A 24,382-nucleotide genomic window follows, 5' to 3' on the forward strand; every position below is an offset into this window, starting at 1 on the left:
GATGGCAGCTGGACAACAAGCTCATGCGATCACACGAGCAATGGCCACTCAACCCATGCGATCGCATGGCTAGGTTTGCGTGGCCAAGTCTTTTAAAGCTCGACGATTCTGGTTCACAGGCACACACATATCACTCTTTCTCTCTTGATTTATATTATTATTATTATTAAAATTATTATAAATCATATTATTATTATTATTATTATTATTACTATTAGTATTAATATTAATATTAGTAGTATTTACATAAAATACTACGACAAGGTTCTGCTCGCGTGTTTTCAAAAAGGGTTTTATGAGCGGGATAGAGCTAAGGAAATTATGAGTTATAGCTTTGGAGGTTATGGGTAATGTTCGGGGGTATGCTCGTGAAGTCAATCTAGTATTTATCATCTCCGATGCAACTTCGTACTTTCCTGCAATATTGAATCTCAATACTGATACGTGAGCACTCATAACTTAACTTTTATATATCATTAGTGTATCACTGACTAGTGCTCGAGTATATAGGATTATGCATGCTTGTACGTTTGATATTGTCGTTAGATAGGTTATGTTGAATCCATAATTAGATACATATGCTACTGAGATAGGATATATGATATGTATGTCGTTGGAAAGCTAGCGAAAAATTAAGAACTTTTCATTTAGAACTCGAATGGTTTCGATGAACAGATTCGAAGTTATAGTCAACTGAGTTTTTGTATTATTGTTAAAATGATTAATATTACTATCGTCATTATTATCGCCATTAATATTATTATTATCTAGTAATTATTATTATTATTATTATTATTATTATTATTATTATTATTATTATTATTATTAATATTATCATTATTAATACATGTATCATTATTTAAAAATCGTTATTGTTATTATTATTATTATTATTATTATTATGATTATTATCATCAAAAATTATTATTAATATTATCATCATTATAATTACTAGTATTATTATTAATATTATTATAATACTTATTAGTATCATTATCTTTAAAACTAATATTAGTATTATCTAATTATTATGATTGCAATTATTGTCATTATTATGAATGCGATATAAAAGAGGATTAAAAACTATTAAACTAATCGATTAGGAAACAATGAGTATATGTATCATGATGAAATAAAAATATTGTAAGTTATTGATTTAGATAAAAATATCGTTTTCATTATTTTTATCATTATTATTATTAAAAGTATTATTAATATTAAAACTATCATTTTTGCAAAAAGTATTATTTATAGGAATATCATTGTTAATATAAAATATCATCATTATTATCATTTTAGTATTATTATTATTAATAAAAATTATCATTTTATCATAATATCAGTTTTAGTAAATATAAATATTGTTATTATTATTAGTAGAATAATAATAATTATTATTACAAAATAGTACAACTTTTATTTACTATTGTTATTATCGATATTATTTTATCAAATAAATATGTGATACAAAGATATTTTACTACGTGTAATATAATTACATTAATAATACATATCATATTATTTTTATGATATTAAGTGAACATTATAAATTTTATTACTTAAGATATATAAAAGTATATTTTATTATATAAATTTTAATATAAAATGTTATTTATTAATAAATGAATTATATTATTTACTCTAATAAAATCTGTTAAAAATATTTAAATATATAAAACGACTATATTTAAACTATATAATAATCATGTGTAAATTTTGGAAGTCATTTTGGTTAAGATGACTTTTGTTGATTTTTGCATATTAGTCTCGAGCATTAGGATTGTGGTACACCATGACTTGACCTAAATTGTTTGACAAATATTGATCAACATATAAATATATATATATAATTAATATAGGTTCGTGAATCCGAGGCCAACCTTGCACTTGTTCAATGCCATCATATGCTTAAATACTACGAAATACAATATTGTGAGTCATTTGATTCCCTTTTACTCTTTACATTTTTGGGACTGAGAATACATGCGCTGTTTTTATAACTGTTTTATTAAATGCTTTTGAGATATATTTTTGAACTGAGAATACATGAACTGTTTTTATAAATGATTGACGGAATAGACACAAGTATTCAAAACTACATTCTATGATAGAAGTATTTGGATTCAGAGGTTCGATTTCTATAAAGATTGTATTATCGACCATCGGTTAGATGATTTTGCATTGCACGACGCATTAGCTACCAAAATGGTTCGATTTAGTAGTTAGTAACGGCGAGATGATTTTGCATTGCACTACGCATTAGCTACCGTTTTAGCTACCCTCTGTGAGATGATTTTGCATTGCACGACGCATTAGCTACCATTGTAAAATTATTTACAGTGAGATGATTTTGCATTGCACGACGCATTATCTACCGTTATTGAAATTATATTGTATTAACTACCACGGTGAGATGATTTTGCATTGCACGACGCATTAGCTACCGTTGGTGAGTTGTTTTGAAAGGTTCCGGTGTTCTTCATATGAATGATTTTATAGCACGAGTAGACCTGCACAGATTGTTTTCTAAATATGAGTATCTTGTGGTCTATTATATAAATGGGAAATGATTGATTATGATAAACTAATGAACTCACCAACCTTTTGGTTGATACTTTAAAGCATGTTTATTCTCAGGTATTAAGGAAATCTTCCGCTGTGCATTAGCTCATTTTAAGGATATTACTTGGAGTCATTCATGGCATATTTCGAAAGATGTTGCATTCGAGTCATTGAGTTCATCAAGATTATTATTAAGTCAATTATAGTTGGATGTATTATGAAATGGTATGCATGCCGTCAACTTTCGATGTAAAGAAAGTTTGTCTTTTAAAAACGAATGCAATGTTTGTAAAATGTATCATATAGAGGTCAAATACCTCGCGATGTAATCAACTATTGTGAATCGTTTATAATGTATATGAACGGGTCCTTTCATTTGGAACCCCCTTTACAAATGTGGAAGTGCAGGCTGCAGTTAACCCGTTAACTTGGCTGTTAGTGTGATCTTGTGACTTGTCTCTAACGGGAAATGATGAAGTGTGCAGCTTCTGATCCTAAAGTCAAATTACCTTAAATGGTAATTTGATCGTTTTTGACTTTTGTGCTTTATTCTAACAGAGCCAACTCAGGTGATGTTTAATGTTTAATTCCGGAAAATAGGCTATGTTCGGAGGATGCTTCTTGGCTTGAACGAGCCATAACTGAAGTGGAAGTTAAGGAGGCTGTATGGTCATGTGGTAACGAAAAATCTCCAGGTCCAGATGGCTTTACGTTCTTGTTTATAAAGACATTTTGGGATGATGTTAAGTCTGATTTGGTGTATTCGGTACTCGATGCATTTACTCACCGAAGACTTCCTGTTGGGTCAGCTTCCGCTTTCATTACTCTAGTTCCAAAGGAAGTCAGCTTCCGCTTTCATTACTCTAGTTCCAAAGGTTGATAACCCCACTTTGCTTAAAGACTTTCGGCCTGTTTCTCTTATTGGTGTTTTTTACAAAATTGTTGCAAAGTTTCTTGCTAATAGGCTTTTGAAAGTAATTAATAAGTTGATTAGCTTGGAAAAATCTGCTTTCATTGAGGGTCGACAAATCCTTGATGGTCCTTTATTTCTTAGTGAAGTAATGGATTGGTACAAATTAAAAAAGAAAAGGCTTATGTTGTTGAAGGTTGATTTTGAAAAGGCTTATGATTCGGTGAGTTGGAAGTATCTTGATAATATGTTGTTCAAATTTGGCTTTGGTAATTTATGGAGATCTTGGATTCTTATGTGTTTGAAGTCGGCTAGAACTTCGATTTTGATTAATGGGAGTCCGATGAAAGAGTTTGGTCTTAAAAGTGGCTTACGTCAAGGTGATCCATTAAGCCCTTTCTTAATCATCATTGTTATGGAGGGTATACATATGGATATTAAAAAGGCGGTAGAAGAGAATTACATAAAAGGTGCATGTATTGGTGCGACGAATTATAAAGTTTCTCATTTATTTTATGCAGATGATGCTTTAATAATTTTGGAATGAAATGAAGAATCTATGTGCAACATCATGCGTGTCCTTAATATATTTTATATCGCTTCTGGTTTGAGAATTAATGTCACTAAATCAAATGTGTATGGGATCGGTGCTTCTTTGGCGGAGGTGAATTTAATTGCAGATCAAGTTGGTTGTAGTCGAAGTACTCTTCCTTTTAAGTACCTTGGATTACCAGTGGGTGCAAATATGAACTTGATTTCGAATTGGTCTCCATTAATCAAAAAATTCAAGAAAAGATTATCGACTTGGAAATCGAATATGATTTCTGTAGGAGGAAGGGTTACTTTAATTCAATCGGTCCTTGGGAGTTTAGGTATTTATTACCTTTCGTTATTCAAATGCCCGGAATCAGTTTTAAAAAATTAGAAAACATACGTTGTGCATTTTTTTGCGGTTCACAAGATGGAAATAAGAAGGTTGCTTGGATAAAATGCAATAATTTTATGGCTTCTTTTGAGAAAGGAGGCCTTGGTATTGGAAGTCTCAAAGGATTTAATGTCGTCTTTTACTCAAATGGGTATGGAAGTTTAGTTTTAACTCGCAAGGTGTATGGGTGGATGTTATCCGAGCAATTCATGGGAATAATGGGGGCATGGACGGTTCAGTGTCTCGGTATACGGGTGCATGGTCTAATATGGTGAAGTTGTATATGGTGGCACAAGAAAAATGTTGGATTCCTCATAACCCCATTAGACTCAAAGTTGGTAATGGTCATAATATTCAATTTTGGAATGATGTTTGGATTGGTAATGATCCATTATGTTTTCGATTTAATCGTTTATTTCATTTAGATGTTGATCCAAATTGTAGTGTGATGGATAAAAGGGAGAATGACGAATGGAAATAGTTATGGAAAAGGGAACAATTGGGTAGTCGAAACTATGTGCTATTAACTGAGATGCTTGAACTAATCAATTGCTTCTCAAATCAGGAGGACTCTAAAGTATGGACTATTAACTCTAATGGTATATTTTCTGTATCAAATACTAGAAAGGAAGTTGACAAAAATCTACTATCTACATTACATGTTAGTACGACATGGTGTAAATGTATACCTAAGAAGGTGAACATTTATTTGGCGTTTGACGATTGATCGACTTCCTACTCGCTTTAATCTGTTTAAACGTGGTATGAAATTGGATACATATGTATGCCCGACTTGTGACTGCATAGTTGAAGATGTAGAACATACCTTCTTTTCATGCCCATTAGCTAGAGATATATGGAGAAGAGTAAGACTGTGGTTGGATGTTGATTTCACATATTTTAACTCGTGGAATGGTTGGTTGTGTTGGTTCAAAAATTGGGTTGCTTCGGCTCAGTTTAAAAATCGTGTATATGCTATTGTGGCATCATTGGTGTGGGTTCTGTGGAGATATAGAAATGGTGTGATCTTTTCGGCGACTCTGACGAAGAATGAAGAGTTATTTGATTCTATTAGAAGCTTTTCTTTCGCTTGGATTTCTAGTTGGAGTAAAGATAATATTACTTGGGCTAATTGGCTTATTAAACCTTTGTAATTGTTTGCTTTGCTACTTAATAAAATCTTGCCGTTCAAAAAAATAAAATAAAATAAGTACAACTTAATAATCTTATACAGTGAGTATATAAAATGATTTTACCTAATGATTGCACCATTAGGAGTTATCAGACATGAAATTTTCTTAATTGTATTAATATAATGAGAAAAAGAGTAGAATTCAAAATAGAAGCAAAAATCTTCATGAAAGAAAGTATACATCATATACATACATGTCAAATGGATACTTAATTACAGTTTTCGGGTTCTATATATACTTGTTTTCCAGCACACAAAAAAAAAAAAATCATGGTTGATGAGATGGACCCACTTCAGTTTTTGATCCAATTCCAACTTGCAACCATGAAGATGAACTCCCACTGATCATGATATTACTAATTTCTTTTAATTCACTCAATTTTGCCAATTTCAATTTACTATGAGCTTCATCATCTTCAATTGTCCCTTCTTTTTCTTGATTGATTATCCTGTTCTTATGATCATGATCTTCTAGTTGTTGATCACCTCTTTTGTTTCCATCTATAACAACATTATTCTCATGATCAACATTCCATGAACGCAAATTAATCTCGGTTGAAACCTCGAAACTCAAAGGGTATTTGTGATGAGGTTGATCTGGTGCTGAGAGATTAAGATCGAGCGCTTTCGATTTATTTGGTAACGCTAATGCTTGATGATGAAGTTGCTCTATATGTTGATGGAGGTTAAATTTTGCTATAGTAGAAGTATGATCAGACATGTTAGAAGTAAGCCAATGACACCTTTTGTGTCCACCAAGTGCTTGTCCCGACGCAAAAATCCTATTACAAATCGAGCATTTGTGTACTTTTGATTTTCGTCGTGCTGCTCCAACTAATGGTGGTGGTGCAGTGCTGGGTCCTTGCTTGAATTGGTAACTCGAGATTGGTTTTGGAAATGGGAAAGATTCGTCGTGCGTTATAACATCTTCGTCCCCATTATTATCATCGAGTTGATCATTTCGTGCTGCAAAACAACCTTTTACTTTTTTATGACTTGCTCTATGACCACCTAATGCTTGATGTGAATTGAATACCTTTTTGCATGCTTTACATTCAAACATGCCTTTAGGGGTTCTAGCAACACTTTTTAAATTATCTAAAGGTGGTGGTGGTCTAGTAAAAGGTGTTAGAAATGTTGTGCTAAAAATAGGGTGTCTTGGTTGCTCGGTCGTAATAGGGGAGGCGTACAATGAATCTTCTATATCGGTTTCTATAGGATCAACACGCGCGTTTGATAAATCCATTAAGCATTTTGCTAGGACTAAATCTTCATCTTCACTTGATGGACAATTTGAGTTAAAGTTACTAACTTTAGCCCGAAATGATCTTTTTCTTTTCAACCATCCGCTAGCGCAAGTTCCAGCATTATAATCTATTTCTAAACCTTGATTTTCATCATCGTAACGATCGTCCTCATCAGCCTCGGACATTGGTGAAAAAGAAACTGGCGATTCACCATCGTCCGAGCCGCATTTCTTATGTTCAAGAAAAGATTTCCATGATAAGAATTCTTTGCCGCAATTCTCACAAACTCGACAACTTTTTAATCGATTAGGGTTCGTTCTTAATGCATACATTCTCTTGGTACCTTGTTTATCTTCCCAATCACTTTCGGGATCTTCATAATCGAGATTCCCGGTATCATCACCAATACCATGAGCTCTCATATGGCCACCTAATGCCCTTCCACACATGTAACCCTTTTTACATACTCGACAAAAATGTTTAAAATTTGTGTGTTGATCATCAACACTACTACTAGCCATAAATATATATAAAAAGGGTTAGAAGAGAGGAAGGGAAGGGCGAAAAATGTGGGGAAAACATGTAAAAACATGAAAACAAAAGAGAAAATAAAAGGGTGAATGAAGTGAACAAAAGAATTTTGGGTGGTGTTATGTTCTTGTAGTTGAAGGTATTGTAAAGTTGAATGGTGAAAACATGTATGGTCCTGGTTTTTAGTTAGAGCAATGGTTTGTGGTTTGATGGGGGAGAAAATAGAGTGCAAGTTAATGTGTGTGACAAGTGGAAGGAGGATAAAATTATTTGGTGACTTTTTCTACAATCCTTTTTTATAGTGTTAGTGGTACAAGTTTTCCTAATACATTTCCAAGAAGATTTCACATTCACTAGATTACAATATCCATTTACTAAAAGAATCCATGCATATTTCCATTTTGGTCTATTTGTTTTTTGCAATTATGTAATTATCTTATAATAATCTATTTTAAGTAATGTATTATCGTTGCTCTAGTCATAACCTTTATACTAATAACACACAATTTTAAAAATCTCATTAATTACATATTTTTATTAATCAAATTTCATTTTTATACATTAAAATTTTTCATTAGTTATAAAAATAAACACTTAAAATGAGACGATGAATTTAAATTTGTTGATGAATAATAGTCTCAAAAAGTCTAACGCATTATTTGTAAAGTATTTACAAGTGAAGTGTCACTAGGGTGCCATATTTGAAGATGATTGAAGATTATGGGCCGGGGCGGAGCCGGAATTTGACAATAGGGGATTAACTCAACAATTAAAAGAGATAAATCAATTAAAACTAAAGAAGACCAACTTTATATGTATAATCTATTTTATTTGTTTAATACATATATAGATAACTTTACGAAACTTTAGTAACTATTAAAAGTAAAAAAAATGCTACCATAAAATTTGTAGTATGAAAATTGATATGGCCCATTTAAAAATTGATAACTAAATTTATACGATATGTTTGAGTTAATATTACTCTGTACTTAGGTTTGGAAGGTAGGTAACACAAATAATTGGATTAGAATGTTAGATGAATAATTGCCGGAGACTTTGTTAAAATAAATAAATGTGAGCTATTAATATTTCATTAGAATCGGGACTATTGGGGGGCGACTGAACACCCATCTGTCCCCTCCTTTCTCCGCTACTGATTGTGGGATTTAAACTTCCAAAAGTCTATCATCCAATAAAAACTATTGTTTTGAATTTAACTTAATTCTAGACATCAATATATCCCTGTGATCATGTGCCTTCAATTCAAAGCCAAGACACCTAATAAGGCAACCTTTGTCGGTTGGTTCTATTTATCTTTGCATACAAATTTTATCATTATAGCTTAATTACATCATGATTACACTAATGGGTATAATATACTTCTTAATATTTATTGGATGATAATATCTCCAATATTAAGTTCAGAAAAACTTACTGTACTTTATACGTGTATATGTATTTGTAAAGTACATGTACAAATGTACCACACCATCTTATATTATCTCAAATTATATTCTCCTATAATAAATTAAAAAAAATTGATATATAAAAGGGGTAATATATGGGTCAAGTTTAGGGATAGACATTTTTTTTTTTCTTTTTCATTTTGAAGTATATATTCTATTCTATTCTATTAAAATAAAGGGTGATTCCTAAACAACGGACATTTGCTTAACATAAGTAGCCCATGTTAAAAAACTATAGCATACAGTAGACCCAATAAAATCGGCCCATCTTATCATATACTATATGAACAAATAGCCCAGTTTATTGTACATCACATATTTGACATCTCTCTTTACGTTTTTGTTCCAAGTTCACATATTTAATGGAGTTTCTAAATTCTAATGGGTGTAGAAGTTGCATCCAATTCCCAAAATTGAATTTAATCGATTTTCTAATACATGATTAGAATTACTATTCTTTATTATCATAATTCCATAGTACTGTATCAATTTAAAAAATATTTGGTGAAAGAACGGAAGTTAGTTTATGTAACTATTCAAAAGAATATGAGTCTCGTGAATCAAATCCAATGAATGATTGTAACTCTGTATTACTTACTACTCCCTAATTTAATTTACATATTCAGATATATAGATATAGACCGACATATATAGGATAGCAAAAATTAGGGAGTGAAGAAGGAGAGATCTAGATGACATCATATATATCAACGATGACATCATATATATCAACGATGACATCATATATAGTGAGAGAAGAAAACAATAGAAAAACATGGAAAAAGTATTTCTCATCTCTTTTTAGTACGGGAGGCCCAAAGGAGAACGTTGATCAACACGAGGTAATCCATAATCAAAACAACTGTTTCCATACGAGTATCAACCAGGAGGAAGTCAGATCGGCTCTACGAAAGTTGGGGCAAAACAAAGCAGTAGGACCCGATCAAATTCCCATAGAGGCATGGCGGTGCCTCGGTGGTGATGGGGTTAGATGGCTGACAAAATTTTTAAACACAACCTTTAGAAGCACAAAGATGCCAATGGAATGGAGACTCGGCGAGGTTATTTCCATTTACAAGAACAAATGGGATGCACATATATGCAATAACTATAGAGGTATAAAGTTACTCGGTCATACAATGAAGCTTTGGGAGAAAGTGATTGAGACTATACTTAGACATGAGACAAAGGTTTCAGAGAACCAGTTCAGTTTCATGCCAGGACGCTCGTTGATGGAGGCGATTCACGTTATTAGAAGTCTTATGGAGAAGTATAGGAAAAAACAAAGAGCTTACATATGGCATTCTTAGACTTGAAAAAAGCTTATGACAACGTCTCGCTTGAGTTTATTTGGAAGACCTTAATGTAAGGGGTGTCCCAAGTAGATATATAAGAACGATTAGAGATATGTACGAGGGGGCAAAGACTCGTGTACAAACGACGATGGGAAACACATAGTTTTTACCTATAGAAGTAGGTTTACATCAGGGATCTGCCCTTAGTCCATATCTTTTCGCTTTGATCCTGGATGAGTTGTCCCAAAAGATACAGGAAAGCACCTCATGGTGCTTAATTTTCGCCGATGATATTGTATTAGTTTCAGAGTCCCAAGACGAGCTAAACAGGATATCAGAGCAATGGAGAATCACTTTAAAACAAAATGGCCTACGGATTAGCAGATATAAATCGGAGTACCTTATATGTGATTTTGAGACGATCGAAGAAGAACACGACGATGTAATGAATATTTGAATTGGGGACCACATCTTGCCACCACAAGATTCCTTTAGTTATTTAGGCTCGATGCTCCGTAAATCGAGAAGGATATATGAGGACGTGACTCATCGTATAAGAGTAAGATGGTTGAAGTGGAGAGCAACGAAAGGGGTTTTGTGCGATAAGAAAGTACCCATGAAAGGGAAATTCTTCAAGGCGACAATCAGTCAGCCATATTGTATGAGTATAAGTGTCGGCCAATGACGAACGCCCAAGTGAAGAGGATGGAGGTAGCATAAATGAGGATACTTAGGTGGACGTGTGGTAAGACCATGCTAGATATGATACCAAATGGATTTTTTAGAGAGAAGTTAGAAGTTAAGAGCATCACCAACTGTAACAACCCAACCCAATATCCAACCGAACAGTAACCAATTTTTTTTTTATACAGCATAGGTGCGCGGCGCGCAACACCTTAGGGTGCGCGGCGCGCAGAAGCCCCATCAGCTTTTGTCCGGTTTTATCATTTTTCAAATAAAGATCTCCCACTTCCCGACATATTTAGACGAAACGCTTTTCACAACATGTTATAATATGAAAAACTCACACGATTCGATAATAAAATAAGTTTTATAAAACGGGGCCCACATCGACCCGAATTACGAGTTTCGTACAAAACATGAGTTTCGACCACATTAGTTTAAATTCCAAACGACACTATGAGCATGGTGTTTGGGGGTTAAACTACCCAAATCTCGGTCAAACTCCAAAAGCTATCACATCAAAAGCGTCCCCTATCAAACAAAGCGGGATCTCTAATCCAAACGAACACCCTTACCCTTGTCCACGCCGGAGCCTATAAAAAGGTAAACAACGAGAGGATAAGCTAAAGCTTAGTGAATGCAATAATTATACACATACATATATAATATACCTACTTGCAATCACTTACACACATACCTCATACATGCTAGCAATACAATTAGCATACCATCTCAAGTACGAAGCTAATAATCTCCAAAACCGCAACTAGCATAATCAATAACATATAATCGACATAATACCATATGCTACAATACAATACACAACCATGGTTAACCATTCACGCGTCATGGTGCTACCGGCTCTTTGGTTCACACCATACACATCGGTTATGATGCTACCGGCTCTTTGGTTCACATCACAACCCGAGTCATACTCGCGCTAAAGTGCTACCGGCTCTTTGGTTCACACTCTAACAACTCGTGCCGTAGTGCTACCGGCTCTTTGGTTCACACTACAACACACGTACTATGACGCTACCGGCTCTTTGGTTCACATCATAGCACAATCGTACATACTATGGTACTACCGGCTCTTTGGTTCATACCATAGCATAAAAATAAATACATTATATACATACGCATATAAACATTCCACTCACCTTGTATCCAAAACGAAGGTTGTAGTAACCCGAACTTTTCCATGTTTATATATATTAAATGAAGTTGATATTTACATGATTAAATGTTTCCAACATGTTAAGCAATCAAACTTTATAAGACTTGATTAATTGAAATAGGTTTCATGTAGACAATTGACCTCCCAAGTTGACCGGCGATTCATGAACGTTAAAACTTGTAAAAACTATATGATGATATATATATGGATATGTATATAGCTAACATGATATTATGAAAAGTAAGTATCTCACTAGGTATATTAACAATGAGTTATATACATAAAATGAGACTAGTAAATTATGAAACTCGAAACGATATATATAACGATTATCGTTATAGCAACGCCTTACTAAATACATATGTATCATATTATGATATATTCATTGTTGGTGATTTGTGTCACCAATATGATTTAAGTGTAATGGGATTAATTTGTTAACTAAAATAACCTTGATAAATATCGAACAAGTTTGGGAAATTGTGGAGTGCACACTTGTTTGAAATTATCTTGATTATGACGGGGGTTCAGGGGCAGTGCCCCTAATAGCGGGGTCCAAGGGGTGGAAACCCCTGGCGGGGTCCAAGGGGCAGAGCCGCTGGCTGGGATCGAGCTGCCAGGTCAGCTCGAAAATTTTTTGTTTGGGTTAATATCGCTTTATTAAAAATGTGTTAAAATTTGATTTAAAGCTTTCAACAACATTAAATGAGATCGTTAACTTAAAGCTTTCAAAAACAACACTTACATGTAACGACTAACGATGACTTAACGACTCAGTTAAAATGAATATACATGTAGTGTATTAAGATGTATTAGTACACTTTTGAAAGACTTCAAGACACGGGTAATTCTACTTAGCAAAAATGGTTACAATTACATTTCCATTCATTTTCATTAACAATTCTACTCGTAGTCATTCAGTATTCGTAACCGTATTATACACAGCTTCTAGACGTACTTACTATGAGTATATACCAATAGGAACTAGCATGGGATTCCACTCTTGATTATGTCATGCATGACTAATCAAATTTAACTTCTACCATGAACTAGTCAACTAACTAGAACTCCTTTTAACCCCACTCACCACTCATCATTCACCACTCATCAATCAATCCATTTCACTTCCAATTCTCTTACTAATTCTCTCTCAACACCTACACACACTTATGAACGAATTTTTCCATTAAACTAATCATCATCTTTATCAAAAATTTCTTCAAGAATCAAGCTATAATCATCATAGGAAGAACACTTCAAGAACACTTCAAAAATCCTTTCAAGTTTACTAGTTTACTTTCAAGCTTTCTAATCTATTCCAAGTAATCATCTAAGATCAAGAAACCTTTGTTATTTATAATAGGTTATCTTTCTTATTCAAGGTAATATTCATATTCAAACTTTGATTCAATTTCTATAACTATAAACTATCATAATTCGAGTAAAAATCTTACTTGAACTTGTTTTTGTGTCATGATCCTAATTCAAGAACTTTCAAGCCATCCAAGATCCTTTGAAGCTAGATAATTTCTTGTCACTTCCAGTAGGTTTATCTACTAAACTTGAGGTAGTAATGATTTTCATAACATCATTCGATTCATATATATATAACTATCTTATTCGAAGATTTAAACTTGTAATCACTAGAACATAGTTTAGTATATTCTAAACTTATTTGCAAACAAAAGTTAATCCTTCTAAATTGACTTTTAAAATCAACTAGACACATGTTATATATCTATATGATATGCTAACTTAATGATTTAAAACTTGGAAACACGAAGAACACCGCAAAACCTGATATACGCCGTCGTAGTAAAATCGGGGGTTGTTTTGGTTTGGATAATTAAAAACTATGATAAACTTTGATTTAAAAGCTATTCTTCTGGGAAAATGATTTTTCTTATGAACATGAAACTATATTCAAAAATTATGGTTAAAATCAAAGTGAAAGTATGTTTTTTCCAAAATGGTCATCTAGACGTCGTTCTTTCGACTGAAATGACTACCTTTATAAAAATGACTTGTAACCTGTATTTCCGACTATAAACTTATACTTTTTCTGTTTAGATTCATAAACTTAAGTTCAATATGAAACCATAGCAACTTGAATCACTCAAAACGGATTTAAAACGAAGAAGTTATGGTTAAACAAGATTGGATAATTTTGCTTGTTGTAGCTACGTGAAATTTGTAACAAATTTATACAAATCATAACTTAACTAACTTAAATTGTATTATATATGTATTCTAACATATATTATGTAATCTTGGGATACCATAGACACGAATACAATGTTTTGACATATCATATCGACCCATATATATATATATATATATATATTTCGGAACAACCATAGACACTCTATATGCAGTAATGTTGGAGTTAGCTATACAAGGTTGAGGTTGATTCTAAAATATTATATATACTTTGAGTTGTGATATAGCCTGAGAATTGTATACACGAGGTCTTGGATTTATTCGAGATAATATATATTGCTGTATTTTTGTACATCTAACTGCGGACAACTAGTTGTAGGTTACTAACGATGACTGCTGACTTAACAACCTCAAATCATTAAAACGTAATAAAAAATGTTGTGATTATATTTTGATCATACTTTGATACATATGTACATATTTGTTATAGGTTCGTGAATCGACCAGTGGCCAAGTCTTATTTTCGGCAAAGTAAAAATCTGTGAAAGTGAGTTATAGTCCCACTTTTAAATCTAATATTTTTGGGATGAGAATACATGCAGTTTTGTAAATGTTTTATAAAATAGACACAAGTACTTGAAATTACATTCTATGTTGGATTATGAATACCGAATATCACCCTTTTAGCTTGGTAGCCTAAGAATTAGGGAACAGACACCCTAATTGACGCGAATCCTAAAGGTAGATCTACGGGCACTAACTCCCCCCATACTGGAAAATGGTATGCTTTAGTACTTCGAGTTATTAATACAGATGGATTTCTGTTTTGGGGATATTCTATATGCATTTTGTTAATGTCGGTTACAAGGTGTTCAACATATGAATGATTTTATGCAGATTGTATGTTATTGAAAGATGAAATCTTGTGGTATATTATTATGATTTGATATATATATATATATATATATATATATATATATATATATATATATATATATATATATAGGTTAAACCTATAAGTCACCAACACTTTTGTTGACGTTTAAAGCATGTTTATTCTCAGGTGATTATTAAGAGCTTCCGCTGTTGCATGCTAATTTATGGACAAGAGTTGGAGTCAGCATGCTTGTATAATAATGTTTAAAAACTGCATTCGAAGATTTAAATTGATGTGTAATATTATTGTAAACCATTATGTAATAATCGTGTGAAAACGCTATATTTTAGATTATCATTATTTGATAATCGTCGTAATATTTTTAAACCTTTATTGATAAAATAAAGGTTATGGTTTGTTTAAAAATCGAATGCAGTATTTGAAAAACGTCTCATATAGAGGTCAAAACCTCACGAAGTCAATTAATATGGAACGTTTATAATTGATATGAACGGGACATTTTAGTTGGTATCCGAGCGTTCGTCTTAGAGAACCAGAATTTTACATTAGTGTGTCTTACTGAGTTGTTAGGATGCATTAGTGAGTCTGGACTTAGACCGTGTTTTCTTCAAAAACGATTGCTTAACACTTTTTGTTGGAAACTATATATTATTAACATGTAAATATTATGTGATATATTAATCTCTTAACATGTTTGATATTGTGTGATAGATGTCTACCTCTAGTACAAATCTCATCGACTCACCTAATAATAATGAAGAGTCGAATATATTTTGGGAAGATTCACAAAATCCCGAGGAGGAACCGGAAGAGGAGGGACAGGAAGAGGAGGAACCGGAAGAGGAGGAACCGGAAGAAGAAGAGGTTTCGAAGGAAGAAATATTAATACCTACAGTTAAACGATTAAATAAAAGAAAATCCTCAACCAACGGACCAAAGTTAATAATGGTCAATGGTGTTTCCGCCGAGGAAACAAAATATTGGGAAAATTACCAATTTTCTGATGAATCGGATCCCGACGAGGATTCCGATGATGTTATAGAAATTACCTCGACCCAATTTGAAAAATCAAAAGAAAACAATAAGGGAAAAGGTATCAAAATAGAGAAACCTGATTACAACCCCGATGAACTTTATATATATCGTAAACACTCGTACTTCTTAAATTTTAACAATAACCCGGGAACCTCTAAGCCACCAGGTTTTTCTAAACCATTTGTGAAAATGACGGCTCGTATTAGGGGAGCACCATATATCCATAGGAAATTAGAGAAACGAACCAAGTCCGAAGAAGAAGAAACGAGTGAGTTGGATTAAAGAGTTGTAATCATGTTGTGTAATATATGTAATATAGTGTGCTTGTGCTTTTATGATAAATATAAAAATTGCTTGTATTGTTTGTTAAGTATTTTTTATGAATCTAACCCTCGTCTATTTTTACAGTATAAAAACACAAAATGAATGTTAAGGATAGACAACCAAAAATTTTAGAAGACCTACCTGGGGACATGATTGATGAAATCTTGTCTAGAATCGGTCAGAATTCGTTGGCACAATTGTTTACGGCAAAATTAGTTTGTAGAACATTTGAAGAATGTTCCAGGAATGCCTTAGTTAATAAAAGGCTTTCCTTTGATAGATGGGGTATATCACATTGGGGAGATCATAAGTTGCGCCGTGTTTTCATTAAAGCATTAAATACGGGAAACCCAGAAGCAATTTTACGCTACGGGTTGAGAACCTATTTTGACTCTACCTATCCCAACATAGGAATTCGTGCTTTAGAAAGAGCTTCTAACATGCAACATAAAGAAGCATGTTATGCTTACGGATTAGTGATGTTCGCTTCTCACCAAAGTGAGAAAAAGAACATCGGATTACAACTATTAAATAAAACATTCCCACAAGTGACAGACTCAGTAATTGGGGTGAGAAACAAGGTTTTTAGATTGTTACGAGGCTGTTGGGCATTACGTAACCTTCGTCCTTTTGACGACATTACAACATGTTGTCTAGCCAACGGTCATAACGGTTACTTTCCACAAGACCAAGGATGGGAAGTAGTCTTAGTAAAACCAGAATGCATGACTTGTTTCTGGACTTATGAATTACGTGTTTTTATTGCCTTTGCTGAACGACTTACGTATTAACTAGGATTGTTGTCATAACTGTTTTGTATCAAAATTATTGTGTGCTATATTTTATGCTATACGTAAAATAGCGGTATTGTAAATTTGTAAAATATTGTATAAAAGTTTGAACGTGAAATTTATTGTAATCAGTTTTTCATATAGAATTGTAGTAGTTAAATTGTATGTTAGCTACTAAGTATGAACTTAACGGGTAGGTACTACCCGAATTAAAACTTATAAAACGCTAATATAAAGAAAAAAGCTTTTATAAATAAGTTCATATTATGCTACGAAATACTATTGACTACTCTTAATATTCTATATGATTAACTTAATTCTTTTGGCTATTTTTGAAGGAAATGGCACCGACTACTCGTCAGAACTTGAACATGAGAGAGGAAGACTTCCGTGTTTTCCTTGCTACGAACATAGCCGCCGTGCAGGCCACAATGCAAAATAACAACAATAACTCTGGTTCTAGCAGTAGAACTAATTCCACAAGAAATCGTGTAGGATGCTCTTACAAAGAATTCACTGCCTGCAAACCTTTAGAATTTGATGGAACCGAGGGTCCAATCGGATTGAAACGGTGGACCGAGAAAGTTGAATCGGTGTTTGCCATAAGTAAATGTACTGAAGAAGACAAAGTAAAGTACGCTACATATACCTTCACAGGTACTGCGTTAACATGGTGGAACACCTACCTCGAGCAGGTGAGACAAGATGTTGCTTACGCACTACCGTGGTCAGCATTCAAGCATTTGATGAACGAGCAGTACCGTCCCAGAAACGAGGTCAATAAGCTCAAGGTAGAGCTTAGAGGGTTACAAACACAAGGATTTGATATTACCACGTACGAATGACGATTCACAGAGTTGTGCCTATTGTGTCCGGGAGCGTTTGAAGATGAAGAAGAGAAAATCGACGCATTTGTAAAAGGGTTACCAGAAAGGATTCAAGAAGATGTGAGTTCACACGAGCCCGCTTCCATACAAAAGGCAAGTCGAATGGCTCAAAAACTCATAAATCAGATTGAGGGAAGAATTAAAGAGCAGGTTTCATGACCCGTCCTAATCCAACTGGACGAATACATTACATTTGGTTACATCGCGAGGTACTTGACCTCTATATGATACATTTTACAAACATTGCATTCGTTTTTAAAAGACAACCTTTCATTGCATCGAAAGTTGACAGGCATGCATACCACTTCATAATGTATCCAACTATAAACGACTTAATAATATTCTTGATTAACTCAACGACTCGAATGCAACGTCTTTTGAAATATGTCATGAATGACTTCAAGTAATATCTCTAAAATGAGCAAATGCACAGCGAAAGATTTCTTTCATACCTGAGAATAAACATGTTTTCAAGTGTCAACCAAAAGGTTGGTGAGTTCATTAGTTTATCATAAACATTCATTTTCATCATTTTAATATACCACAAGATTTTCATTTCCATTTCTCATAAATATACGTCCCATGCATAGAGACAAAAATCATTCATATGGATTGAACACCTGGTAACCGACATTAACAAGATGCATATAAGAATATCCCCATCATTCCGGGACATCCATTGGACATGATATAAAAACTCGAAGTACTAAAGCATCCGCTACAACGGATGGGGTTTGTTGGGCCCAATAGATCTATCTTTAGGATTCGCGTCAATTAGTAGACTGGTTTACTAATTCTTAGGTTACCAAGCAAAAGGGGCATATTCGGCTTCGATCATTCAACCATATAATGTATTTTCAATTACTTGTGTCTATTTCGTAAAACATTTAAAAAAGCAGCGCATGTATTCGCAGTCCCAAAAATATATATTGCAAAAGCATTTAAAAAGGGAGCAAATGAAACTCACAATACTGTATTTTGTAGTAAAAATACATATGACGATATTGAACAACTGAACAATGTAGGGTTGGCCTCGGATTCACGAACCTATATCGTTTGTACATATATTAATACACATAATCGTAATCGAATAAGTTTATATATATATATATATATATATATATATATATATATATATATATATATATATATATATATATATATATATATATATATATATTATTTACTAATTATATCATTTTGATATTAATAATATATATACGTCTCATATATTCATTTTGTATATAACACTGGAAATTTTGTTATGTTATAGGTTTTAAATATATTTTTATATGAACATAAATACCATTTGTTTATTAAAAATAGTATTTATAGTAATACTAAAATAATATTTGTAATGATAAAATAATAATAATGATAATACTTAATATTAATAATAATGTTTATGATTCCATTAATGATGTTAATAATGATAATAATAATAATAATAATAATTTTTTTAGTAAAAATGATAAATAAGAAATAATGTTTTTAATAATAGTTATAATGATCTTCAATAACAATACTGTTATTAACATTTATAATAATAATGATTGTATTAATACTTATGTCAAAAATAGTAATACTTATATTGATATTAATTCTGTTATTAATAATCATAGATTAATACTAATGCTATTATTTATGAAAATTATATTATTTTCATACTAATAATGATAATTACAATCGTAATAATGATAATAATATTTTTACTTAGTAATAAAATGATAAAATTTTATTTTGAAATGATAATAATATTAGTATTATTAATAATAATAACAATTGATAAATTCTTATACTAATAATAATAACAATAATAATACTTATAATTCAATTACTTATAACAATAATAATCCTAACATTAACAATAATAATCATACTAATGGCAATAATAATAATAATAATAATAATAATAATAATAATAATAATAACAATAATGATAATAATAATAATAATAATAATAATAATAATAATAATAATAATAATAATAATAATAATAATAATAATAATAATAATAGAAATAATAATAAAATTAAATTGTACCTTTGTTGCATTAAAAAGAATTAAACTGCCCGAGACGAGACTCGAACCCGAGAGCTCTCGATAACACAAATCACCCCACACCACTCCACTACCTGTTACCTTTTTGTTTTAAATCGATAACTTAAATTTATTTAACTATTGTATCTGTTTCCTACTTCTTCTTCCCAATTTCCAATCGACCAGGGACAATCTCGATCCAAGCAACTAATATTCATTTAACTTAGGTTTATGATCTACACCGAACACAGTTACTGGTTGATTGAGTTAGTTAAAGCGAAGAAAAAAATATAAACATCGCTGTAACATTCGCTGTAAATGGAGTATGAACTCATAATCGGTTTTTAAATTATAGATTGTTTAAGCTAAAATTTTTAACATGAAAAAGGTTCTAATCTCTTATTAGAAACTTCCTACATCTTCAATTGAACTTGAAACGTCCAATTTAATTCGAATTTCTCATTGATCAAAACTTTTGACTTTTGAAAATAGAAACTTTGACTCCAAAATTTGTAATCGATATGAAGAATTGGGTTTTGAGATTTTGCATACAGTTTAAACGAAAATTTACTAACATAACTGCATTTACACAATTTGAAATTTATATCGAAATCGACCCTTTTGAATTTTTGAAACACGAACAGAGCAGGCCATGGTTCTTCCTATTTTTCTTTTAAAATTTTTGATAATTTGAAGCTGTTACTAGTATATGTGATTGGTAATTGATAATATGGAGTTGATTACCTCATTTGCAACAGGAATCGATCACGTTTTATAATAATTAAAGATTTACAAGGATTTGTTTCTTCAGGTACGAATAATAAAAAAAAAATAAAGTGGATATGGACCTTCAACTGCTTTTGTTTGATTGAGGAAATTCGTTTTTGATTGATAATAGATTCAGACAGGAGGGAATCACTCAGGTCACTAGACATATTCGTACAATTATTTAACCTTTTAATTAATAATTAATAAGTATTATAAATAATAATAATAATAATAATAATAATAATAATAATAATAATAATAATAATAATAATAATAATAATAATAATATTATTATTATTATTATTATTATTATTGATAATATTATTAATATTATTAATAATAATAAAAATACTAATAATAATAATTAATCGAAATAATAATAATAAAAATATTAATGATAACAAGATCAAAATAATACTAGTAATCATTAGTATAATAACAATAATGGTAATCATAATATTTAAATAAAAGTGATAATAAAAATAAAGATTTTTAATGATATTGGTTTAAATAAAAACAAAAATCTTAAAAATCATAAATTTTACCACTATATATAATAATACTGATATTAATAATGATAACAATAATATTAGTATTTAAATGTATCTAATTTTATATATACGTATATATTATGTACATAATATTATTAATATTACTGATATTAATATTAATAATAATGAAAGTAAAAACATTAATATATCAACTATAGTTTCACTTGTAATTTAATAAAACAATATTATATTTTACTAATTATGTAATATTTAATAGTTATATAATATAATATTTATATCTCTTGCATATAAATATATTCCATTATACATATCGTAATAATTATTTATAGAATCATATATATTTGTATACAGCTTCATTTTAAATTACAAGTTACTTATTTTGTATCTTATTTTACATTCATTTTTAATTCTTATGTTTAAAATATATTTTATCATTATCAAATATCATATATACCTACACTTACGTGTATATATATATATATATATATATATATATATATATATATATATATATATATATATATATACATATACCTATTTATTAACAACATTATTATCTTGAAAATTATTTTACATACTTAATTCTAATGTTACAGTTATATTTTATTATTTCCAATTATTATATATACTTTCGTTATATTATATTATATGTATACATTTATTTACACAAATAAACTAACCGATATAAGTTTCTATTTCAAATTAATATATATATATATATATATATATATATATATATATATATATATATATATATATATATATATATATATATATATATATTTACAGATATGGGTTCGTGAATCGTCGGAAATAGTCGAAGGTCAATTGAATATATGAACATCATTCTAAAATTTTCTAGACTCAACATTACATACTTTGCTTATCGTATCGAAATCATATAGAGATTAAGTTTAAATTTAGTTGGAAATTCCCGGGTCGTCACAGTACCTACCCGTTAAAGAAATTTCGTCCCGAAATTTGAGTGAGGTGGTCATGGCTAACAATAAAAATATTTTCATGATGAATATGAGTTGATGAATAAAGTTTTATCATCATTGAGTAATGTGGATAAAACAATTTGATTATTCGAAGAGTACGAATGAAGCTATCACAAAAGAATGAAATGAGTAAATGCAGATTCGCCTTAACCAGTGACGTAGTCATGGTTGATTTCTGAAAATCAAGGAATTTAAAGAAAATCTTCGAAATCTATAAGATTTGATTCTTCAGCGAATAAGGAAATTAAGATCTCTATAATTAAATACGGTAATCTGCCTCGATTACTCTGTCTGATATTTCCATTATAAATTAAGATCTTTTGTTCCATTATTCTCACCATTCCTATACTTTCTTTCTTAGTTCTTACATCCAAAAGATTGTGAAAATGCTTAATCCCGTTCTAATCCTTGATATTTTTCTAATTATCATTTCTGTCATCCTTCTTTTCAATCTTCTTCTAGAAGAATCCGTTTACTTCTACTATTACCTTGAGATGATACTATTCTTAATTATACCGTGTCTTTATATTTCTATTCGTATTAATATCCACGATTTGTAATCTCCGTGTTGTTATTGGGCTTTATATTTTCTCTTATATTTTGGAGCTCTTTTGCCTTTTTATTCTCTTCTCGACCTCTAGTAAAGCGAATAATGATCCAGAATTCGTAAGTATGGATTTTCGAATGAACTTAATGTTCTAAGCGAGAAAGAATGTAATAGCACGATTTGATTTGTCAAATTACCAGAATCACTGAGAATAGAACTATCGAAAATATATTTTCTTGATATGTTCAGAAGTTAATCAGAATGAAAGAGTTATGTAACATGACACATGATGACATTATAATCTGTGAATCATCATGTTTCATTTAGAAACTCAGCATGACTTACTGTAATATAATCACGTTGATCAAGCATCATTATATTATTCTAACTCATGCTTCAGTTCCCAACACTACTTCAAAATCATTCATTATTCAAATTCGAATTTTTCAGAATTTTAGAAACTAAAACAGTTTATTTTATGACATAACACAGATAGAGCGGAGAGATAATTAATATCAGATAAGAATATTTATGAAGATATCTTCAGAAATATTGAGGATATTAATAAAGAAAGATACGATGATATCTTAGAATTTCTAATATAGATGGATGATGAAGAAGATTTATCCGTAAAGGTGTAGAATCAGGAGTAAGATATTCGTTAATGACTTCAGCAGATACTAAATCATTTGGATTCTTTGAAGGCAGGTTTAGTCTTTGTGATTTGTCCATAGCCTCCTTCATGGTTTGCTCAATTCATTTTTCAGTACTAAATTTTCTTTTGAGCTTTTCCAACGTATCCTTCTTTATCATCAAGCTTTTGACTGTTGAGGCCGTTTATAATTTTTGCTGCTTCATCAGCACTTGCCAAAATTCAGGGAACTGATTCGTAAACTGTGTGCTTTTCAGAAATTCAGAAATTCAGATTGAAAGATCATAATTCTAAGAGATAGATGTTATATGTTGATGTAGACATGCTGCGAGATTTCAAAATACTGATTGCTAATTTCCGGTAGTTGGTATGGAAATTCTCGTTACAAGATGCAGATGAGTATATGATAAGGTTTCAATGAATATAATGATGTTTCGGAAAAATCAAAGATCAATGAAGTTGTTGGTAAGTTTATTGCTAATGTGATGGAATATAAGTGGTTCTCCTGTAACGTTGATGAACGGCAAACTTATATATCAAGGTTATAATAGAGTTTATTCGAACGAAAGGTCGATGTTGATTTGCTGGAGCTGTGACAAAATTGGCTAATTTGGAAAGGAATTGCAAAGTTATTTTTGGTAATACTAACGCCAAAGGAGTTAGCACAGATACGTGTTAAACGTTTACTCAGGTTCCGAGAGTTTTTCAGGTGCATAACTATATGCATAAATCTTTCCTTCCGTAGATGAAGTGCGGTTGGTTCATCCTCTCGATTGAG

The 24,382-nt window shown here is 31.2% G+C and overlaps 2 protein-coding genes across 2 annotated transcripts; one reads left to right on the plus strand and one right to left on the minus strand.

The window, feature by feature from the left end:
- Positions 1–5,857: 5,857 nt before the first annotated feature.
- Positions 5,858–7,357, minus strand: LOC139864365 (zinc finger protein ZAT9-like). Its single transcript, XM_071852942.1, has one exon. The coding sequence runs from the start codon at positions 7,355–7,357 to the stop codon at positions 5,858–5,860; it is 1,500 nt and encodes a 499-aa protein (XP_071709043.1).
- A 2,210-nt stretch (positions 7,358–9,567) lies between these two features.
- Positions 9,568–10,143, plus strand: LOC139864366 (uncharacterized). Its single transcript, XM_071852943.1, has one exon. It carries the CDS (start codon positions 9,568–9,570, stop codon positions 10,141–10,143), a length of 576 nt encoding a protein of 191 aa, XP_071709044.1.
- Positions 10,144–24,382: the final 14,239 nt, after the last annotated feature.

The sequence above is a fragment of the Rutidosis leptorrhynchoides genome, chromosome 8 (assembly GCF_046630445.1).
Source record: "Rutidosis leptorrhynchoides isolate AG116_Rl617_1_P2 chromosome 8, CSIRO_AGI_Rlap_v1, whole genome shotgun sequence".
NCBI lineage: Eukaryota > Viridiplantae > Streptophyta > Magnoliopsida > Asterales > Asteraceae > Rutidosis > Rutidosis leptorrhynchoides.